At 44.7% G+C, this 23,905-nt stretch overlaps 1 protein-coding gene across 4 annotated transcripts in view; it reads right to left on the bottom strand.

The window, feature by feature from the left end:
* Positions 1–214: 214 nt before the first annotated feature.
* Positions 215–23,905, bottom strand: part of PFKFB1 (6-phosphofructo-2-kinase/fructose-2,6-biphosphatase 1) — a 59,071-nt gene continuing 35,380 nt past the window's right edge. For 3 of the 4 annotated variants that reach the window (XM_033201761.1, XM_033201760.1, XM_033201758.1), the window contains exons 5-14: positions 23,726–23,800; positions 23,182–23,238; positions 20,968–21,089; positions 16,692–16,899; positions 13,843–13,989; positions 10,242–10,346; positions 5,207–5,336; positions 2,548–2,610; positions 1,418–1,482; positions 215–1,059 (exon numbers count right to left, since the gene is read on the bottom strand). In XM_033201761.1, the coding sequence (XP_033057652.1) occupies positions 1,000–1,059; positions 1,418–1,482; positions 2,548–2,610; positions 5,207–5,336; positions 10,242–10,346; positions 13,843–13,989; positions 16,692–16,899; positions 20,968–21,089; positions 23,182–23,238; positions 23,726–23,800 (1,032 nt within the window). In that variant the 3' untranslated portion in view covers positions 215–999. The remainder of the gene's footprint in view (positions 1,060–1,417; positions 1,483–2,547; positions 2,611–5,206; positions 5,337–10,241; positions 10,347–13,842; positions 13,990–16,691; positions 16,900–20,967; positions 21,090–23,181; positions 23,239–23,725; positions 23,801–23,905) is intronic. The other variant, XM_033201759.1, reaches the window with a different exon arrangement.

Genomic DNA, 23,905 nt, shown 5'->3' with positions numbered 1-23,905 from the left:
TCAAGACCAGCTTGGATAACATAGTGAGACCTCGTCTCTACAAAATAATTGAAAATTAGCTGGGCATGGTGCTGTGCACTTGTGGTCCCAGCTACTTGTGACAGAGGCTGGGGTGGGAGGATCGCATAAGCCCAGGAGTTCGGGGCTGCAGTGAGCTGAGATTGCACGGCTGCACTTCAGCCTGGGTGACAGAGTGAGACCCTGTCTCAAAAAAAAAAAAAAAAAAAAGGAAATACTACATATATGCCTACTGTATAGAGGCATACTGTTAGGGATTCAGTGGATGATATAGAGTTGTAAGGACTGGGGTAGTGGGTGGGCAGTGGTCAGACAGTTGGATGCTTGCATTTAAAAAATCAGACCAGGGAGATGATACCAAAATCCATGGAGTAGGTAGTTGAAGGAGAGAAGATGAGTTGAGAGGGTCAGGGGACTGTGAGGCCAGAGTATTGGTTGGATCATTCACATAAACAGTGAAATCACTCAGGATGGCAGCAAGAGTTGGAGAAGAAAGGAGCACTTGGCTCAAGTGCCAGATTCTTCTCTGAGTGTAAGGATGAAAGTGTCATGCCCACAGCCACCTTGCTGGAACAAGGCCCACAGGAACTCACAGGCATCTATCTTCTCCCCCATCTTTGGAGATGCTACTGTAGAACTTTTCCCTCCAGGAAGTCCTTACCTGTTCCATGCCCCCATAGCAGCAGAGCTGGGTCAGGATTAGGATCAGTACCTTGAGAAAAATTGGATAAGCCTCGCCATGACCTCCTCCTCTCCTCTTGTAGGCAGTAAGTCTTTATTCGTCAGACAATAGGAATTAAGAAAGAAAGTTTCACCCAGAGCTAGATAGCTCCTTAGTTGTGGCCAGTAAGTGAGGCTTGTTTGGGAGTTCTTCTTCACTGGCAGTGGAGTACCTCAGTGAGGCCAAGGCAGAGTAGGAGAAGAGCAAGGATAGCATTTCCTAAAGGTGGAAGGCGATGAAGACACTTTCTTGGAAAGAGCTCAGTAGTGGGCAGGGACAGTATCCAGGGCTTCCTCAGGTTCCCGGGTGATGTCCACATTCTGAGGAGAGAGCGCAGGATCAATAGGAAGTAGACAGCAGTGCAGGGCCCCAACCTCCCCCCTGCCTCTTGTCCTCATTGCCAGGCTCCCCTCTTTCAGCCAGGCTCGGATCCTGACCCTTAGGTAGGCCTGGGGGAATCTCAGCCTGAGGCCTTTTTGGCAGGAATTGCCCCAGCCCTGCATCTCCATGGTGCCTTGAGTCTGGGCTGTGGTTTCCACATTTCTGGGTGCTGGTTGCTCCCTCTGTTGGTGCAAAACACACAGGCTTCGTGGGGTTGGGGCATCCTTTCTGTGGATAAGTTGCTTTCACCATGTGCTGTGTCCACAGCCAGCTTGGGCCATGGAGTCCCCCACCTACCTCAGGCTTCTCCCGGTGTGTGTTCACGGCTTCCACATTCAGGTAGATGGACTCCACTTTGCAGCCTTGGAAAAGAACAATCCATCTGTCCATAAGCCCCCAAGGTAGGCATAGGTCTTCCCTGAGGTATCACCTCCCCCGCATCACCAGCCACACCCCCAGCTTCATACTGTGTACAGATCATGACTCGCCTGTACAGAGAATTTAGACAGCTGTGTGATGTGTGGGGAAGACACCAGGCCTAAGAGGCAGTCAACAGGGCATCCTGTCACCTCTGCCCCTAACAGTCTTAGTTCTCTGAGCTTCAGTTGCTCATTTGTAAATGGGGATGGAGATAAGAGATGAACTCTGGCAGCCCACAGCTCTCGAGGTCTGCAGGACATCAGTCTCATTTATGTAATATTGATGTAGCTCTGCGGATCCTCCAAGCTGTGTTAGGTGGTGAAGAGGTGGAAGAGTCCTGGGGCCACTGCCTTGGGCGATCAGTGCAAGGCAAAGTTTATCTGGAGGACAGTGTGGTTGTGGCAACACTGGGAGTATGGAAGGTCACGAGGGAGTTCTAGGGAACCTGAAGACGGAGGAGAGTGCATCATTGGGGCTTGGGGCTGACAGAGGGGCCTAATGCCTGTGGAAGCTCCCTTAGCTTCATCCCTGTGGACTGTACCTTACTCCAGGCTTCAGTAGGTCATCTGCCCTATTCGCACCCCAGAATAGATTTGATTCTGTCCCTCCCCTGTTCATGAACCTTTCATAGCTAATGTATCAAGAAAGAGCCTAAATTGCCCAGGCTGGTCTTTGTGCTCTTTCTCCAATATGGCCCTAACCTACAATTTTCCTCTGGTCCCTTTGGGGAATCCCCCTTCCACAGTTTGGTGCTCTGTGCTGGGCGCTCTGGCAGAGACACAGAAAGTCAGCGCCATCCTCAGATTTAGAAGCCATCCTACTCTTTCCCTGTTATCCTACTACCATCAGTCCCACCCCACCACCCACCCAGGGAACCTCCTGCAGGACACCCACCCAGGAAACCTCCTGCAGGACTCTTCTGGGCAAATGGTAGGCAAATGGTAGGCACTAGGGCCATGCTCATAGCCTCTAAATGCCTGTCCTTGAATCAGGGTGGGAGTACTTACCATAAGCCACAGGAGTGAGTTTGAGCACTGTGTGCAGAGGGCACTTGAGATATGGAAGCTCATCTAGAAAGGAACAGGAAGCAGCCCTCAGAGGCAGGGTGCTGGCCAGGACACAGCCTCCCCAGGCCCCCAGGCTTGCTGGATGCTCCCCGTTCCATGTCCCCTTGCCGTGGTGGGGCCTCACCAGGGGCCCACTCCCCCCAACCCTGCAGGGGCAGTGTTCAGAGCAGCTGGGAAGAGAGGAGGAGAGCAGGGAGGCAGGAATGCCCTGGAAAATGGTGGCGGACTGGACTGCGTGTCCTGCAGGAGGGTCAGGCCGGCCACCCTGGAGACGGCTACCACCTCACTCACAGGGCCAACAGGAGACCCAGGCAGGCTTCTCTCCCGCCCCAAGGCTGGGGCCTTCCACAGACCCCACACTACAAAGGCCCACAGTTCACGTCAGCAAGTGTTTTCTGAGGCCCTGCTGTGGCAGTGGACAGCACCCACAGCCTTCTCCCAGCCTGGCCTGCTCCCTCTGATCACTCCTGCCCCAGGCCTGGCGATGGACGAGCATTTGTCCATCACTTGTATCCAGTTATTGACATTATGCATAAAGTTGTTCTGAATATTCATGTGCAATTTCTTGTCTGGGCCTATGATTCCATTTCTCGGGCAAGCCCGAGAGGTGGGGGCAGTAAGCCCATTTCATGGTCTCAGCCAGCTGAGGCTCTGAGAGGGAAAATGCTCTCTGCAAGTCACACAGCCAGGAAACAGCAGAGCAAGGACTTGAACCTGGGACCCTGTGACACCAGAATTCATGCACTGGCCCCTGCTGTCAACTGCCCCGGCCATCCAGGGGCTCACAGTGTTCTGGGGGTGATACACCCACCTGCTAGGCAATCTGTCCTGATACCCACTTTCCTGCCCACCTGCACATAACACTCCCCATTTCCCTTCATTTTGCAGGATCACCACCCCTCATGGCTTCCCCGAACAGCAGGTTCCACCCTAGGTTTCTGAGGCCTGCCACTGCCCTCCCAGCCTCCTGAGACATTAGATTGGCTGTTTTTCTTCCTGGGCATCCATCCATTCCTTCCTGGGCTGCTCCTCCTTGTTTTTGTCATCATCAGGCCCTGGGCCAAGGGTGTTTTGCCCACTACCTCATGACACCCTTAAAGATAGACTGAGGTACTACTGTATACCCTCCTTGTACACTTTAGGAAACAGACTCAGAGAAGGGAAGTGACTTGCCTGAGATCTCTGACCCAGCTCTGCCACTGCCTCCACTAGTGACCTTGGCCCAGCCTCTGCTCTCTCTGGTCCTCAGTGTTCCCATTTCACAGGACAGGATTGGACTAGATGTACTCTGAGGGTGCCCAAGCCCTGAGGTTCTGTGGGTCTGTATTCTCAGTCACATAATCTCTCTGGGCCTTGTTCCAGCATTCACCTGAGTAATGGGGTTGGGGGGGGTGGTGAGAACATCTGTCCAGTGCTGCCCTGTCTGGCTCCCAGGACAGGTAGCCTGTGTGTAAAAAGCACTCCACACATATCTGAAAGGGGAAGTCCTCTGGCATGTACCTGGGATCAATGTCTATCCCTGACACTCTGAGCCCCATGACCTTGTGCCAGTCACTTCACCTCTCTGGGTCTCCATTTCCTCATCTGGACAATGGGAGTTACAGCACCTGCCTCATGGTCTCAAAACATTGCCTCAAAAGGTAGAGATGTGAACGCAGAGAAATCTACCAGTGCAAGGACCCGCACCGCACATCCTATCACCTATTTCCAGTGAGGAAACTGAGGACTGGGCAGAGGAAATTCCTTATTTAATGTCAAGTTCTCAAGTGCCCTGGGTTCCAATTCTGGATGACTCCATATTACAGTGTTCTTTATTTTCAAACCAGCATTGTAGAAAAGATCCAAGACTGTAAAACATTGTAGACATTGAATATAATTTTGCATTGTTCTGAGACACCTTAAAAATATCCTGGAAATGCTAACATTTCAGCATCCACATTGGAAATGGAATCTCATGCCTGAAAGTGATATAACAGTTTTTTTTTTGCCAGGCCAGCTGCCCCAGTTTGCAGTTCAGCCTATGTAGTCAGTGTGTAAATACTGTATAAATGCAATGCCTAGATATTTTTTTAAAATAAACTATCATTTGAAAAACAATTTAAAATGAAAACATCACTATCTTGGGGAAATTACCCCTATAGCAAGGACAGAAACTTGTAATCAGGATCATGAAGCTATGAAACGCCCCACTATCACCTGATGGTAGCATGCTTCAGAGAAATACTAGCTCATCTTTTCCAGATTGAGGCAGACTGTTAACGTTGGCTTTGAAAATGTTAGCTAAGAACAATACTATACTGATAATAGCAGTTAACATATAGCCCATACAGTGTGTCATGATCTGTTCTAAATTTTTTACTTGTGTTACTTAAAATTCATTGTTATTCTCTCCATTTTACACATGAGGACACTGAGGCCAGAGAGGTTAAAGTAATTTGTGAAAGGCAGTACAGCTAGTATGTGAAAGAGAAAGAATCTGAACCTAGGCATCCTTGTTCTAAATACTCTTCTCTTAACTACTAAGATATAGATATCTAATTGCTGGTGTCAGTGTCTCAAATACCATCAAACGTCCCCAAAACAGACAGAAGGGTAGTACCTGAACTTTTATCCAGGAAATAGGCCAGGAGGCACCGCATGACGGCCTGGTGGCAGATCACCAGTACATTCTCCTGTCGTTCTAGCTCCATTATCACTGGCTCCAGACGCTGAACCAGATCCTCATAGGACTAAACGTAAGAGAGATACTCAAGTGAGAAAGGGAGATGAGGCACATTTGCCCAGAGGGGAAGAACTCTAAACTAGGAATCAAGAACATTTGGTTCCATTGCCAGTTCAATTGTTGACCCGGCAGCATGACCTTAGGCAACTCACTTCCTTCTTAGGGTCTTAGTTTCACTATCTGCTAAATGGGGGCTATCAATATGGTGGACTAAATAAGTGTATCAATACAGTGGACTAAATAACAATAACAACAATAAAACTCCCCACTGCAAATTGTCTTCTTAAGTGCACTGCTGACCTGTCACAAAAATAAAGAAAATTTTATAAATATAGGGCCCCAAAATGAAGAAAAACTGAAAAAAAAGTGATGTGGATGTAGAAGCCACAGCTGCCCTGGGGGCATTTGCCAGTCATAGTAAATAAGAGTTTTGAGTTTTAAAAACCTTATAGAAGTAGAAGATAAGGCCTTGGGTGTGCACAAGGTGGGGAGTTGAGACTGATACTCTCACATAAATCTGAGACCCTCAAAGGCCAAATCTTTACACTCTCAGCAAAAGTGCAAACTAGAAAAAGTTTCTTAACAAGCAAAAAGAAACAACAAGAAAATGTGTCTGTCTCTCCTTGGCTCTCCGAGGAAACAAGTGAAAATCCTCCTGTAAGACTTTATAACCACCAGACTTCCCTCAGGTGAGCTGGTGATTCAGAGCTACACTACCCATGTGATTTGAATAATATTATGCTGAGAGTTTAATAAAAAGTGATCCCAAGTCGTTAGCTCCCAGGACTGCTTAGAAGAAGCAAACGGAAATCTGTCTGGATTCTCTCAACTCAGGCTGTGTGAGATTCCCATAGATAAATTCTTGCCAAGCTGGAGCTCATATAACACACAAGGAAATAAGCTACCATGAGTGAGAATAAGCAGAAACAAGAAGAGAACCCTAAAAACTTAAGATAAGGGATGTCACAATATAAAATAAATATGTTCGAAACTTTTAAAGAAATAAAAAGTGGAATAAAAAATGTAAGGAAGAAACAAGATGCCATCAAAAATGCGATGTAGATTTGAAAAAGAACTAAATAGAATTGCAGAAATAAAAAAATAGTCATTAAAATTGAAAACTCAGTGGATGGGGTAAGGAGCATATTAGATACTACTTAAGAAATAGTGACTGGAAGATAAAGCTGAAGAAATTACTCAGGATGCAGCAAAAGATACAAAGAGATAGAAAATAGGAAGGAAAAGTTGGGAGACATGAAGAATAGAGGCAGGAGTAAAGTAACATACATCCAATTGTATTTCCAGAGGAAGATAATAGAATGTGAGAGATGAATTTTTAAAGATAAAATGTCTGAGAGTTTTCCAGACTTGATGAAAAATCCCAAGCCTCAGATTCAGGAAGTCTCACTAATCCCAAGCAATATATTAATAAATGAAAAGAAATTAACATCTAGACATATTAGAAGGAAACTTTAAAGCAACAATGATACAAAAACCTTAAAAGTAGCCAGAGAGAAAAGAAAACTAGACTGACAGCAGATTTCCTAGCCACAGTAGAAGCCAGAAGACAGTGAGGGTAATACTTTCAAAGTGCTGAGAGAAAACAACTGTCAACCTAGAGTTTTTACCCAGCCAAGCATCACTAGGATTGAGGACCCCCTCCTACCAAGACATTTTTAAACAAAAAGAAGGGTGTGTTTACTCACTAAAAAAGCTTCTAAAGAAAGATGGAAGGCCGAGCACAGTGGCTCACACCTGTAATCCTAGCACTTTGGGAGGCTGAGGTGGGTGGATCATGAGGTCAGGAGATCGAGAACATCCTGGCTAACACAGTGATACTCCGTCTCTACTAAAAATACAAAAAAATTAGCTGGGTGTGGTGGCAGGTGCCTGTAGTCGCAGCTACTTGGAAGGCAGAGGCAGGAGAATGGCGTGAACCTGGGAGGCGGAGCTTGCAGCGAGCCGAGATCGCGCCACTGCACTCCAGCCTGGGCGAAAGTGCAAGACTCTCATCTCAAAAAATATATATAAAATAAAATAAATATAGTCATGCTGCTATAAAGACACATGCACACGTATGTTTATTGTGGCACTATTCACAATAGCAAAGACTTGGAATCAACCCAAATGTCCATCAGTGACAGACTGGATTAAGAAAATGTGGCACATATACATCATGGAATACTATGCAGCCATAAAAAAGGATGAGTTTGTGTCCTTTGTAGGGACATGGATGCAGCTGGAAACCATCATTCTCAGCAAACCATCGCAAGAACAGAAAACCAAATACCGCATGTTCTCACTCATAGGTGGGAATTGAATAATGAGATCACTTGGACACAGGAAGGGGAACATCACACACTGGGTCCTATTGTGGGGATGGGGGAAGGGGGAGGGATAGCATTAGGAGATATACCTAATGTAAATGACAAGTTAATGGATGCAGCACACCAACATGGCACATGTATACATATGTAACAAACCTGCATGTTGTGCACATGTACCCTAGAACTTAAAGTATAATAAAAAAAGGAAATTATTATATCAAAGAGACATCTGCACTCCCATGTTTATTGCACTATTTATAATAGCCAAGACATGGAATCAACCTTAGGTGTCCAACAACAGATGACTAGATAAAGCAAATTTGGTATATACACTCAATGGAATGTTACTGAGCCATAAAAGAGAAATGAAATCCTGTCGTTCTCAGCACCACGAATGGAACTGGAAGACATTATGTTAAGTGAAATAAGACAGGAACAGGAAGTTAAACACCACATATTCTCATTCATATATGGAAGCTAAAAAAAAGTTGATCTCATAGAGGTAAAAAGTAGACCAGAGGATACTGGAGGCTGAGATGGGTAAGGGTTGGGGGGAGAAGAGATTTGTTAAAGGGTATACAATTAGAACTAGACAGGAAGAATATAATATGGTGTTCTATAGCACTGTAGGGTGACTATAGTTTATATTATAAGTTTCAAATAGTTAGAAGAAGGATATTGAATGTTCCCAACACAAAGAAATGATAAATGTTTGAGATCATGGATATGCTAATTACCCTGATGTGATTACTATACACTATATGTATCAAAACATCACTATGTACCTCCATAAACATGTAGGATTGTTATGTGTCAATTTTTTTAAGTAAATTAAATTAAATTTTTAAATGGGAGGGATATTAACTAATAAATTAGAAAAATTACCAAAAAAAGAAAGTGCAAGACTCCATCTCAAAAATAAAATAAAATAAAATAAATGAATAAATAAATAAAAATAAAAATAAAAAAGAAAGATGGAAAATGAACTCAGAGGGAAGATTTGAGGTGCAAGGGGCAAGAATGATCAGAGGAACTGGTAAACATGTGGTTAAATCTAAATAAACATTGACTGCATACAATAATAACAACAACAGTAATAATTCACTTGGGGGTTAAGACCAAGTTTGACCTAAAATACAAGCAACATGTAAATTAGGAGACACAGTGGCCAGAGTTTTAAAGTTCTTCTGTTGTGTAGGTAGAGGGTGGAGATATTGATTTTAGATTTTGTTAATAATGAATATTAAAATGTTAAGGATTCGAGTTGGTTGCATAATAGCACTCAGCAAAGAATTATTATGAGTGATTTTGAAATACATTTTGACCTTACATCCTTATTGAGATATCGACTAAAAATTGAAAGAATCACGATGAAAAATGTTTTAAATGTTAAGGGGAATCTCTAAATGAATGGAAACAAATTATATAACTTAAATATGGATATAAAAACGTTATCAATCCTAAAGAGGGCAGGAAAAGAGAAAAAACTAAGCAGAGAACTCAAGACAAGATAATAGTAATAAACTAAAAAAGTTAGTAATTACAATAAAAGTGAATATACCAAACTTACCATTCAAAAGACATATATTTTCAGTTGGATTAAAAACAACGAAACCCAACTGTAAGCTGTTTATAAGAGGCACAAAACAAAGATACACAGGGAAGTTGAAAGTAAATGAATAGCTAAAAGTGAACTAGGTAAGCAGTCACCAGAAGTCACTGAATCTTGTACAGCTATATTAATGTCAGATAAAATACGTTTTTAGGCAAAAAGGATTATCGGGAAGAAAGAGGTTTGGTCCTATGTAATGATAAAATGTCCAATTCATTGAGAAAATATAATTGCTTTAATATTGTATACCTCTAATAACACAGCCTCTAAATACCTAAATGAAAATGAGGGCAAATTAAGATGAATTTTATAATGTCATCTCTGAGGGTGAAGAGAAAAAATGTGAAAGTGTTGTATAACTGAATAGAATATCTGTTGTTTTATCTTCCCAGATGTCCTTCTTTTGTAATAACTTTTCCCAGCAATTTATATTAAAGTGTGACTAATAAATGCTCTAAAATGTGGAACTGGCTAAGTGGAGGCTTGATCAAATGCAATGAGCATTCATCTCATATGGGGATAGGGAACTGATGGTCTGGTTCATGTAGTGGCAAAGAAGTTGATTAAATTATTAGCCATTGTCCCTTGGGACAATGCCAACTGCCAGAGAGGCTGGAGCTTTAGGCAACTTGGCAACAAAATATCAGGAAATCAGAGTATGTTGAACTATTTAAAGTGTCTTCATGAAGGGATACCAGAGACAAGGTCCAGGATAAAGTGAGCACTTCTGAAGTAGAAAGACAATAAGCAAGAAAATTATGTAGCTTTTAAAAGAAAGGGATGGATCTGTTGCCTATAGCCAAGAATCTAAAACAACCAAGGGCCAGATAATCATGTGCCTTGTGGGATGGCAGCTGCTGCAAGATATGCTTACTCTGTTTCTAAAGCTGTCTAGACAACTGTGGAATCCTGGCAGTTGCAATGAAGACACTGGGGAGTAGTCCTAGGCATTAGGCCACCCCCCAAGCCTTACCTCTCCCTTGGGATAGCGGTAGCGATATTTATCTTGGTCTCGCAGTGCAAATTCTTCAGGGTAATGTTCCTGGATTTCTTCATAGGTCATCTCCTCACAGACACCCTGAGAAAAAGTATTTGGGGGCAAAAGTATTCACAAGATGAAATTCCACAGAGTCTTTGCCATAATTCTTCGATGACTGTGGAACAGTAGCACATGAGCACCTGGGTCTCTGTGAACACAGCTCTGGGTCTGTGCCTGTTATCTATAAGTGTGTATGTGTGTGTGTGTGTTTGTATAAGGTGTGCGGCTGTGTGGATGTGACAGTGAGTGTGTGTGGATAGATGTGTTCAGGCTGAGTGTATGATGTTTTTCTATGATTGTACAGATAGGTCTGCAGGTGTACATTATACATATAAGTATGTATTTTTATAAAAATATGGGCATAAGAATTCGTGGCTGTGTTTACAAGTCTGTGTGGAGCATGCTTATGATATGTACTTGTGGTATGTTTAAGGACTTATGCCTCGTGTTTGTGTATTTGTCTCAGCATATGTTGTGTGCTTGTGTGTGTATGTGTGTACAGGGTGTCTAAGCATTGGAGAATGTGTCCATGTGGTCTTTCCATGCAGGTCTCAGTGTGTCTGTGGCATGTGTGTCTGTTAATGTATATGTCCTTCATTATGTCTCTAGTGTATATGTGAGAGTATCTGTGTGCCTGTGTCTGAAGACCTCTACTTTGGGAACTCTGGCAGATAAACAGGCATCCACAGACATCTCAGACAGGAAAAATTAATAAATTCCTAATGGTTTCAGAGTGGATTTGGGGGAGATACACTCTCCTCATTCAAAAAAGGAATTGAGTGCTCAGAAAATGAGTTCCTAAGGTGCTTATGAGAGATTCCAAGTCTACTGAGAAACTCCCAGAGGTGAGGTGACTACTGCTGGTGGTGGAAAGTTATGTTGGGTTTCTAAGGTTTCCTTTTGGGTATGTGGATTCCAATTAAATCTCCCTGTAGGGGGCCAGCGGCCTCTGGTTGTTGTCTACTGGGCCCATCTACCATGCCCCCATCAGGGGTGAGGAAGTGAACCCCTACCCCAACCCACAAACATCTCTGCAGTGTGAAACTTCTCCAACCCACACTGCCCATGGAAGAAAGTGCACCCTACTGGGTACATGAGGTCCTTCCAGATTGGCTTCAACTTTTTATTCTGAGGAGTACTAGGAGCCTGTTGCTTATAGAAATGGTCATTGACTCATTATTGAGTCAAATTGCTTAACCTCTCCAAATTTTACTTTCCTTGTCTGCAAAATGTGGAGAATTAGAACTACTTCATAGAAGTGTTTTGAATACTGGAAAAATGTAAGTAAAATATATTAGTACAGAATATGCAAGGGACATTTTAAAGACCCAATCATTAGAATCAAGTATTATATTTTATTAATCATGGAAAATAAACCAGAAACTTAAATTCTTGCTTTATCATCATCCTAAATTCTTGCTTCTTCCTCACTCACCCCTCACAGCCAATTTCTGAGATTCCACCTCCTAAATCTCTCTCAAATCGATTCCTTTTTTCTTCCCTCTCCATTTGTACTACTACAACCTTAGCATTTCAACACATCCAATCAACCTCTTTGTTTATGAAGTTCCCTATCCCTGTCTCTCTGCCTGGAATGTCATTCTTGATCCTTTCTATTTGGTTCACTGTTACTCAAACCTGAGGCTTCAGCTATGTATCACTTCTTCCAGGTAGATCTTGGCTGAGTTAGGTGTCCTGCCCCAACTTCTATGTACCCATAGTCTTGCCTGTCAGAGCCTGTATCACACATGCTGTTCTCTATTTCTCTGTTTATTCCTCTGTCTACCCTATTTAGCCTGAAAATTCAGTGAAGACAGGAATGAATTAGATCAATTTCCACCTCCAGCATCACTCCAAAACCTTAAACAAGGAGGGATTCAATAAATGTTTACACCACATGTGGACCAGAAAGAAGAAGCCACCAAACTTATGATGAAGAAATTTCATATTTGCTTGCATATATTTTATAGCAAATGTATGTGGTATACAGAACAATGCTGTATAGCCCTTTCCTAACTATGTGTATTTCTGTACCTCTATATGTATATACACATATGTATGAATGTACACACACATACATGTCTGTTTCTATAGAGGCATATCTAGCAGGCAAGTAAGTTAACCTACCCAAATGCAAGTTATTTACACAAGTGGTGAAGCTTTTATGTTGATGCCTAACAATCATAACCTGTGTGCTGCTGCCCAGTGCCATTGTACCTACAGTGCAGGTGAACAATGGAGAGGAAACAGCTCCTTTCTCAAAGAGCTCATGGAAGAACCTGACCCTGAAGAGAGATTGCTATACCACCAAGGTTGGGTCCTTCATGTCTCCCTCTTCCGCATCCCTTACAGCCAGTGCACCATCAAGCCCTGCTAATTGCACCTTAAATTTTTTTTTTTTGAGACAGGGCCTTGCTTGTCACTCAGGCTGGAGTGCAGTGGCATGATCACAGCTCACTGCAGCCTCAACCTCCCAGGCTCAAACAATCCTCCTATCTCAGCCACCTGAGTAGCTGAGGTCACAGGCATGCACCACCACACCCAGCCAATTTTCAAATTGTTTGTAGAGATGGGGTTTTACCATGTTGCTCAGGCTGGTCTCCAACTCCAGGGCTCAAGTGATCCTCCCACCTAGGCCTCCCAAAGTGCTGGGATTACAGGCATGAGCCACTGCACCTGACCTGATTCCACCTTTGAAACATTCCCAAAGTCCTTCTTCATTCCATCTCCAATGCCACTACTCTGGTCCAACATGCCCCCACCTCTTACCAGACTAATGCAGTCAACTTCTTACTGGTCTACATGTTCATTCTGGCCTTCTTCCCACCAAGTTTCCATACATGCCCAGAGTGGGCTTTCTTTAAAAATGTGCATCACAGTCAGACTACTCCTACTTGATGTGGACCCCATCAATGGCATCTCATTGTTGTTAGGGCAGCATTTGAATCCCTCAACATGAACTATAAAGCCTGGTGGCCTGGCTTCCTTTCAAGCCTCATCTCCCTTTTCTCCAGATCTCACTATTGCTGTCCCAGCCTCTGTGCTATTCTTTCCTTCAGTTCCCTGAACTTGCCATGCTCTCTTCTTATCTCTGGGTCTTCACATGAGCTATTTTCTGTCTCTGAATTAAATTTATTTCCCCACTCCCCAGACCATTTCGCCTCCTTCTTATGTCACCTCTAGCTTCCTCCAGGAAGCTTTTCTTGTAAATCCCCCACCACCAAGTTGAGTCAGGAGCACCCTCACCCTCTGATCCTCCATAATCCCTTCTACTTCTCCTCTCATAGCCCTTTGTCACACTGAGATGTAATGTCCTATTTACTGTCTGTCTTTAGGATAAGGGCAGAGACTTTGTCTATTCTGGCCTTCACTGGATCCCCAAGACATAGAATAACGTCTGGCACATGGCTAGTTGTCAAAAATGTTTGTTGAATTAATTAGGCTCCCCATAGGGGCTGGAGCAGAGGCAACCCAGGGGATAATCCCAGACTCAAGTCACCCCCTCCACACAGGAGATTCACCCCATGCATCTCACCGCATCAATCTCATTCAGGGCCTTCCACTGCTCATAGGGGACACCCAGGGCCTCAGCTGTCTGGATGGTCCTCTTCATGTGACTGGTCCACACCTTCAGGGAGCTGATGCCCTGGGACTGAATGAAGTTGGCCAGGGCATAGGCATACTAGTGCGTGGGGATGCAGAGGAGGAGAGAAGGGGAAAAGGAGAGGTGAGAGAGAGCAGGGTGGCCATAAGAACAAGCTCAGATCTGCCACAAATTAAGTGGTGATGAACAAGCAGAGCAAAGAGTTTAAATGTTCCAAATTTATAAAAAGCCATACTCTTTCCCATGTGATGGCAGGCCAAAGGAATAGAAAATAGCATGAGTGAGAGTGAGAGAGAGAGAGAGAGAGAGAGAGAGAGAGTTCACGTGTGCACACGCACTCATTGATGATTGCTCACCAAAGCCCCTACTTGGTTATTCATTAATTCAAACAGGCCCACCTCTAATATTTGTGGAGCCTGGGACAAGAGTACCAATGGAGGCACTCCATGCACAGTCTATCTCTCCATTTCTGGCTCCATCCTGCACTTCTATGTGCCTTTAGTATATGCTTGTGGATAACCAAGTCACACGACTGAGTTCTGTCCACATTTCCACCTCCACTAATCCCCATGCTCCACAAACAGCAACCCCTTGGTCGTGTTATATGGCCTGACCTCAGGTGGACAGACTCTGGGATAGGCCCATGTAGGCACTGAAAGCAGACTCTAGACAACAAGGGCAAAGAATTCTAGGGTTGGGGGTACCAGAGTATGGACTGGAAGTAGAGGTTGTGGGATTTGGGAGACATTACTTTTTGACACTGTGAACAATTATCGCTTAAGCAGGGCTCCTGGTACCCAGGTTCTAAGGACATTCACACATGTATTGAGTGTTCATGGCCCTGTGCTGGGTGCTGGGGTGTTCTTGTTCTCAAGACATGGCCAGTCCAGTGAGGGAAACACTGGCAGCACTGAGGGGAACCATAAAGGGCTGTGGGAGCCCAGAGGAGCCAGTGATTTCTTCCTCTGAGTATAGGTGTGTTGTTAACCGCTGATGGCATGTGTTAGGAACATCTGCATAGGTGCACAGGTCCAGGCACACATTTTTATATGCGGATATAGGTGTTTCATACATACATTTCATTATGGACATGAGTCAGCAGTCAGCATGCTCTGGTGGAAGGAGCCCTTGACAGGGAGGTAGGAGCCGTAGGTTAAACTCCCTCAGCACCCTTACATGGTCCGTTGTGCTGTCGGACACATCCCTGCCCCTCCCTGGCCTCATATCCAAAGAGCACTGGCTCACCTGGCCTGCTGTCTAGGGGCCACACTTCAGATAGTGGATGGGGAGTACCCAGACCACAGCCTGGTACACAGTGGGTGCTGCACAAGTGAGAGCTACCTCGACAGGGAGGTGCTTTGTAAACTGGGCCTGGTGCTCTGTGAGAAGCGTGAAGGTGGCATCAGCTGTGTGCATGCACACACACACAGGTTTGTGTGCAGGGAGGCATGCCCTCTGGAGACAGCCATGTGTTCAACTGGGCTCCGAGCTGTGCGGGCAGGGCCAGGCTGGCTCCACCCAAGATGGCCCTGGCTGCAGGGGCTGCAATGGGCCAGGGTCACACCTCCAGCAGCCTCTGACTCTGCTCTGAGGAGTGGGACATGAGGGAGTCACAGGTTAGAGTCTACCTTGAGGGGGGGCTGTCAGTCTGGAGGTAACAGAAAGGGAGACACTAGGGCGTGGCCATCCAGGGTAGTCCCTTGCCTGGGGCACCCCCCCATCTCCAGTGGGGGAGCTGAGGGCAGGTCAGTAGGCCCCGCTTTCAGCCCTGGCTCTGTCTCATCCTGGCCACCTGCCCTGGGGCTGCTCTCTGCTTCCTCATCCATAAACTGGTGGTAGGAATGCCCACCCCACAGACCTGTGGTGAAGATGAAATGAGCCACACATGCAGAAGCAGATGGCACCGTGACTGTGCATAGGTGTCCAATAAATGACAATCATGACAACAATTGTCCATCCTGCACTTCATTTCCCACCTGTTCCATCCCCAAGCAGTCCTGCCAGCAGGAACAATACCTGTGCTAACAAGCCCAGGTGCAGGACCAAATGCTGTGGAAATGGATCCCTGTATTTAGCCAGCAACCAGAACATGCAGGTCACTGTGCTGGGCTGGGGAGAAGATACTCAGGCCAGGAGAGCCACACATGGGCCAGAACTGGGAGAGCTGGAGCCCAGGGCATGGCAACCTGCCTGGGAGGGAGGAGAGGATGGGGAGGGCTTTCTGGAGCAAGTGCTGGGCCTTGGAAGGGAGTGGGGAGGGCAGGAAGGACACTGTCATGGGTGGGGGGGGACAGGGGCTACCAGTGTGACACCTGTGTTGGGGTGAGGTGGGGAAGGCAGAATTGGGGAGAAGAGTGGTTCAAGGATGGGTCTCTCAGGGCAGCTGTCTGTGCCGCTGATGGTCACCCACTGACAGAGGAGACAGAAGAGGGTAGAGTAGGTGGGGGAGCTGCACCAGCAAAGGCACAACGTTGTGAGAAAGATGATGGAACCAGTCAGGAAGGGCAAAGGGAGTCACTGTCATGGAGCAGCTGGCTTTGGGCAGGCCTTGGGTGCCAAGGCCAAGCTCTTAGACCTGCAGAACAGGTGGCATAGGGAACCATTTGGCGGCTGGGAAGAGACTGAGTAGCTGATGGATGGAAGAGTAGGAGTGATGGAATCTGCTTCTACCCCATCCCTGGATCATCCCACCTCAGGACCCAGAATGTGGCCACCACTACACCTCCAGCCCACCTAGGACAGCCCAGCCAACCCATCTGGGTGTGTGTGGCCCACCCTACCTGCTTGCCACGAACTGAGAGACCAGAGTCACCTCCGATGCGGCCTCTGAGGTTGAGATCACTCTCACCATGCCGGCATAGGTAGATGGAGCGAGGTGTGACGTGGATATTCATGAGGTAGTAGACTGTGCGGCTCTGGATGTGACCCTGCACTCGGTTCACCATGTAGCGTGTGCCCACGTCGAAGATCTTGATGTAGGACAGGTGGCTGGGCCAGACCCAAGCAGGAGCAAGGGAAGCTCAGGGGCTAATGGTGGTAGGGTTGACTCCGAAAGAAACCCTGAACCACACACCCTTTCAAACCTCTTCCACAACCCAGCTGTCACCTAATATGATGCCATGCCTTGCCCTGTACCCAGTACCTGTCCTAGAGACTTGGCTATTGGCCACCCAAAGGAGCTCATTATATGCTATTTCCCCCTGTCTCCTTCCTTCAGCCTCAGCTTGAGCCAAACTGCCTTTTCACTCATACTATTACAGGCAGCTGGGTTCTCTCTTCTGGGGTTCACATCCCTAACATAGTCAGAGAGAAGCAGTAATCCTTTGTATCCCTGGCTAACTCCAATGTCTTACTGGCAGCTCCTGACTTGTTCACTCCCCTACCCTTTCTGATCCTGAGTTGAGCTCTTCACCCCGCCCCCCCCCTCTTTTTTTAGCCTTTGCTACATATTGTCCTTTATACTCAACACACAACTACCAGATTGTGTCTGTGTGCATATGTGTGTCTGTGCATGTGTGTCTCTCTCCTCACTCAGAAGGGGGGTTGGCCTGGGTTATTTTCCTATTTGCTATGCAGTCAACAAACATACTCCAAACATACTCCTGTGTTCTAGGCATTGTGCTTGGCATGGAGACCCAGTGTCTGTGCTTTGGGAGCTCTCTGGCCAGTCAGGAACAAATACTTGGAAACACATGATCAGTGCTCAACATTCATTCCATAAACAGTCACTCCCTCTAAGGTGTGCCAAATAGTGGGGCATGGGGATACAGAGGTGGTCCACAACATCATTGGGGAACTTGTGGTCCTTGTCCCAAGTTCCTTACTGTATCCTCAATTCTGTGCTTTGTCATGAACTAATACCTACACACTGAATGATATTCAAACTGTTCAACCACCTGTTTGTGTAGAAGCTGGAGGGTGGAGTGTAGGCACTGACTAATCAGAAGACTAGAAACATGGAGCAAGACTTCTGAGGCCTACGCTGTATCAGGCATTAATTCGTTTAGTTGTTGGCCTGTACAGAGTTTGGAGAAATCCCTGGGAAGAGGAGTGGAAGGCTGGGGCAATGGGGTGACACCAGCAGCCCTGGTTGCATGGTAACAAAACCAAGTGAATAGAAAGAGCTGCACTGCACTAACCTGAGGCAGGTAAGGTTGCCAACAGGTTTGGTTTCAGAAAGCCTTTCCCTAGATCTTCCTAGAGAAGTCCTTTATGGCTGCACCACACTCATCATGCCCACCTGTGCCCAATGGCTTCCACAGGGCACTTGTATTTGTTGAACATTTTCTGTGCATCTGGCAGGGAGTGGGAACTTTTAAGCGCATGAATCCTCATAATATTACTACAGAGCAGAGATTATCACCTCTGTTTTAAAGGTGAAGAAACTGAGGCATAGAGAAAGTGATTTTCCCAAGGCCACCTTCTCGGGAAGAAGAACCCCAGAATACTCCCCCCTCCAGTAATTTCTTCTAGGACCCTCAGAGCCTAGGGGTAGAAAATATCTGATGTAAACTTGTTGCCTGGCTACTGTCTGTTCCTAACACTAGGTCCGTTGAGGCTCTAGGAGCTTCCAAATTCCTCAGCTTAGTCTGATTTTCTGGTTTTGCCTTCTCACACTGGGCCCGGTTGGCCTCACTTTATGGTCCCATGCCCATACCCATATCTTCTCTGTTTCATTCTTGTCTTCATACCTTTGCTATTACACTCGGAATATTTTCTGTATTTCTCTACTCTTGTTCAGATTTAACTAGGCACTTACAAAGTGCTATTCTCTTTGCCTGATTTCCAAAGTTGAGCTGCTATGCATTCATACCTCAAGAACCAGCATATTCACTCTTTAGGAAGCCTTTTTTGAGACCAGGATCATGTGAAGTCATTTAGAGGTATTCCACACCAAAAATAGTAGAGTAGCTAATGCCTACCTCCATCCAAATTTTTAATTTTATTTTAAAAATTTAAAAAATGTTTTAAATTTTTATTTAAAATAAAAATTATAAACTATAGAATATGGGGAGATTCTTTCAAGTTCTGGTTTTATATTTTTCCACTTTGACTACCTTGATGCTGTTTTTGAAATATCCAATATTATAAAAGCCTTTAAGCCAGCTGGGTGTGGTGGCTCATGCCTATAATCCCAGCACTTTGGGAGGCCAAGGCAGGCAGATCATTTGAGGTCAGGAGTTAGTGACCAGCTTGGCCAACATGGTGAAACCCTGTCTCTAATAAAAATATAAAAATTAGCTGGGTGCAGTGGCGGGCACCTGTAATCCCAGCTACTCAGGAGGCTGAGACAGGAGAATTGCTTGAACCCAGGAGGCAGAGGTTGCAGTGGGCCAAGATCATGTAACTGCACCCCAGCCTGGGTGACAGAACAGGACTCTGTCTCAAAAATAAAATAAAATAAATAAATAAATAAATAAATGTTTTTAAGATAGTTCTTTTTCTTAGTTTGGTAGCCCCTATCTTGCTGGTACCCTATGTGTAGTCCGCTTATTGGGTAATCAAGCTCTTTTAGATCTTCTTCCTCCAAGTTGGACTGGGTCCCATGTTCCTACAGCCCACTTGGTTTACTGTCACCAGAGTTGTGACCAACTGTGTACTCATTGTCATCTCCAACTAACCGGACATTCTGTCAAATCAGGGACAGCCCTTTCCTCTTTTGATTCCATGTTCAGGGCTGGGACCTGATGCATAGACTGTAAATGTCTGTTGATAGAAAAATGATGACATAAAGCTGACCTTCTAGATTTGTCTTCTTCTGGCCCAAACTAATTCATCAAACAGCAACCTAGCAATCGCAGGGTCTGGGCCCACGGCTGGGGCTTTGTCAATGCCATTCTTTCACTTACACCCTCCACTCCGGCCTTCAGGCTCCTTTCACCATATGCTGCTGTTAGCCCATGTCATTCCTTTGTGATAATTTTCAAAAGTCGTACTTTCCTCAGGGTCACACAGCCCTACTTCAGCACACATCTTGGTGAGAGAAGCGAGTGTACCCTTGACCAGGGTGCCTGTACAATGAATGAACAACCTGCACAACTGGGATATGGGTTCAAACAGATATTGTGCTACTGATTCGTTCATTGTGTAGCCCAAGGTAAGCCTTTGACTTGATCTGGGTCTCAGTTTCTCCATCTAAAGAGTGGGGCAATAACAGTGCTGATCTCTCGATACTTCAATTGGACAAGGCCACTCTTTAGATTTCTTAGAGTCATGATGACCATTTGAAGCCTCTTCATACTTCTCACTTGGGGTCTCTTCTCATCACAAGACATTTTCAAAGAGAGTAGGGTTCTGGGAACATTCTACATCTAAAACTCACATCTGCTCTCTCCTCTCTTTAGTTGGTATTATGACAGAGCATTTCTTGTTTTTTTTTTTTTTTTAATGGGTATACTCATATGTCAAAGCACCATAGAAGCTACCCGAGGATAGAACCCACCTCTTTTGCCCCTATTTATACCCCCTACATATACCATAGCCCAAAGGGTCCAAATACTTGTTGATTGATGAGACATGGGAATGTTGTGAAAAGAGACATGACTAGGAGACAGAACATGTAATTAGAATCCTAGCTCTAACCCTTGTGATGGGAGCTTGGGAAAGTAATTTCAGTTCTCTAAGACTCAATTTCTTTTTCTTGAAATTTTATGATCACAAGACTTATCTCAGCCTCCTTTACAGGAGTCCTAAGGGATTAAATGTAAGAAAGAAGGTAAACATGTTTGGAAACTGAGGTGTCATTCATGTGTGAAGAACACTTTTGTAATAATAATCTCAACACCCACGGGAGGGGGGCATTTGTTCTGTTCAGGAGGGGGTCCTGAACTGTTCATATTGCTCAGGAAAACACTATTTTAATCATCTTAGGAACACCTTACACATCAAGGAATCAGAGCTGAAAGGATCCTTGAAGAAAAATCATCAAGTTCAGTTTCCTGATGTTACAGATAGAGAAGCTGAGGCTCAGAAAGGGAGGATATTCCCTCCAGGTTCTACAGGATATCAAAACTGGGCAAAAGATCTAGACTTTGACTTTGGGGTGCTGGCTCTTACCTGTCCAGTTCCTCATCCAAGGGTTGGTAGTTGACCTCATAGCACTCAATTCTCTTTAGAAAGTCTTCCAGAACCTTTTCACGGTCACAGTCTACATAATCAGGGCTGCCAAGTTTCACTTGCTGGGATCAGGGAGAACAGAGGTATCAAGGGAGACATTGGGAGACAGAGTCTCTGATGGTTTTCTTTGGAAGGTTCTTAGAGACCACTGAGTACAAGATGCCTCATTATAAAGATGAGGAAATTGAGACCTGGAGAACACATCTTGCCTAAGTTTACAAAAATCGGCCAATTGAAAAGAAGCTGATTGTGTGACTCCTCATTCCTAATCTCAAAGAAGGCCTGTTACATTATACTCAGTCGCAGAGCATACACTGATTATAAAAGAAGAACATTTATAAGAGGACCAGAAATTGTGATGTGAGAAATGGCTGAAGAAGTGGAACTAGAGATCTTGTCCAGGGGTCATTATGGCTTACATGTATCAAGTGTTTACCGGGAGATTATGATGTGCTGTCTTTGGATTTCTAAAGACTGGCCTCTCCTAATTCACCAGTACCCACTGTCTCCTCCCACAGTCCTCATCTCAGGTACTGGCACTATCACCTACCCCGTCATCTGCTCCTAAATGGAACCTGGGAGTCATCCTAGATGTCTTTCTATCATCCCTCACCTCTTAGCAGGTACCAAATCCTCTCCACTCTATCATCTCCTCTAAATATCCATTCATTCTTGCTTGTGCTCACTATAGCTTTGTGCCCAATTACTTTGTCTATATTTTTACTTCTAATGTATCCACCATACTGGCAGCCAGAAGGGTGTTTCTAATATGAATATCTGGCCAAAGTATTCTCCTGCTTAAAGCCCTTATACATTTTGTCATAATTTTTAGAAAAAAAGTGTGAATTATTTTAGCAGGCAGCTCATGGCTTGTCATGATTGGGCCCCAAATTATTTCTTCAACTTTATCTCCTATGGCTCCCCTATTCCTCCACACATTTGGCTTTAACCAATTTAAGCTACTTATAGTTCTCCGGAGATGCCATACTTAGTATATGCTTATATCCTTATTTTCCATTCTTCACCCACCAAATTCCTATGTGTTCTTCAAGGTCATTGGAAACTGAAGTGTCATTCATGTGTGAAGAACACTTTTGTAATAACAATCGCATATATCCTTATTCGTTTTAATTTTACCTCCATTAGGAAGGCTTCCCTGATTTCTGCCCTCATGCAAAGTTAGGCCCTCAGCACTGTCTTCCCAAAGCTTCTTCTGTTCCCTCATATCACCTCAGTTCTCAGAGTTCTGTATATATACTTGCCAGTCTTCCTCACTAGAATATATGCTCAAGGGAAGGACTCTCCACTATCCATATATATGTCTCTAATGCCCAGAATGGCCAAGCCCAGGTATATAGTCAATTTCTGTTGAATTGATAGATAGATAGATGGGAGGATGAAGAGGGAAGGGAGGAAATGAACATGCTGTATGTCCCAAAAAATTACCAATTAATAAAAATTACAAGGAGGCAGATTCCAGCTCGACTGGACCGCATTCGTTGAAAGCAATGGGCCCCTTATCATTGCAGGTATAAAAAGAAAATCTAGATATACATTTAGGTAAGACTTCAAGTATCTGATGGAGGGTAGAAGAAAATTACCCTTAAGGTCTCTTCTGTTCTTGAGCTCCAGTAATTTGATGAAGTGGGGAACACAAAACATGGTAAATGACCTAGTTCTAGACCACATGCCTAGAATCTAAGAGCAGTGGTAGTTCTGGTATGAATTTTGGGGTAGAATAAAAAATGTAGGCTTTTGAGGCAGACAGTCAAGCCTGAGGTCCAGTCCCACTTCTATCCCTTTCTGTCTGTATGAATCTTTGACAATTCATTTATCCTTTTGGAACCTCAGTTTCCTCTCTCTAACATGGAAATAATCTCTAACATGCAGTTTTGTTGTGAAAATTAATGACAGTCAAGTCTGGTGTCTGGAGCATATAAAGGGCACTATATATGTTGGCTTCATTAAAATTAATAGAGTCATTGTAGGCCAGGATGGTTAGGGAATGCTTCCTATGAAAACTAGGAGGAGAAGATCAGGGAGGAATACTTTCTTTAATCTCATGGAGTTACCTTAAGCATAATCTCGCCTCTGCCTTAGGCATGATCTAAGCCTAAGGCAGAGCAAAGTGGAAAAGTAACTGGTGGTCCTTACCCTGATGTTTTCTGCAATTACGCCAGGGTCATTACAAATGGACTCAATGAAAAACACCTATAAAAGAAACAGAAAAGAGACTTCCAGCAGCAAATTATGTTTGATAGGAGCTGAACATAGCTTTACTCCTTTTCAATGGTTCTAAATCATCTCCAGGGGCATCTCTGACAACATAATGTTCTCATACAGTGGTACTTTCAGGCTTCTGAGTTTCATGAGGCAGATTGGCTCTAAACTGAATGACCCCAGATTGTTGTTTTATATCTTTACTGGGTTTAGGTCTTATATAGGCTTTTTGTAGTGACTCTCTCTACTCTTTCCCCGTAGCCAGCCTGTCTGCAGTCATCTTCCATTGCCTAATTGGCACCCCTCCTTTCTTGTTCTGCTTTGCTGCTTCTGACTATAACCTGGAAAGTTAGAGAACCAAATTAAAACGTTGAGCTTATGGTTGTAGATTTGGCTGCTCTGAGTCCCCTGGTTTGCCTTTCTTTGGGGTTTGTGCTGGAGAAATAGGCTCTAAATAAGAGTTGGAGTGTTACCATACCTTGTAACCATGTTCTTTTGCAAACTGCAAGATCAGTGACCGTCGTTCTCTGGTAGTGTTGGTGGCATCAAAAACCTAGAGGGAGGTAATGAGATTGGATTACTCTGAATCTTGTGCTAACAGAACACCTACTCTTTGCCCATCCCTGTGTTAAGTGGAGGGCTTCCATATAGAGGTAAA

Source organism: Trachypithecus francoisi, unplaced genomic scaffold (genome assembly GCF_009764315.1).
Source record: "Trachypithecus francoisi isolate TF-2019V2 unplaced genomic scaffold, Tfra_2.0 Lachesis_group6, whole genome shotgun sequence".
Taxonomy (NCBI): Eukaryota; Metazoa; Chordata; class Mammalia; order Primates; family Cercopithecidae; genus Trachypithecus; species Trachypithecus francoisi.
The sequence above is the reverse complement of the archived record's forward strand: the minus strand, read 5'-3'. Positions and strand labels throughout refer to the sequence as shown.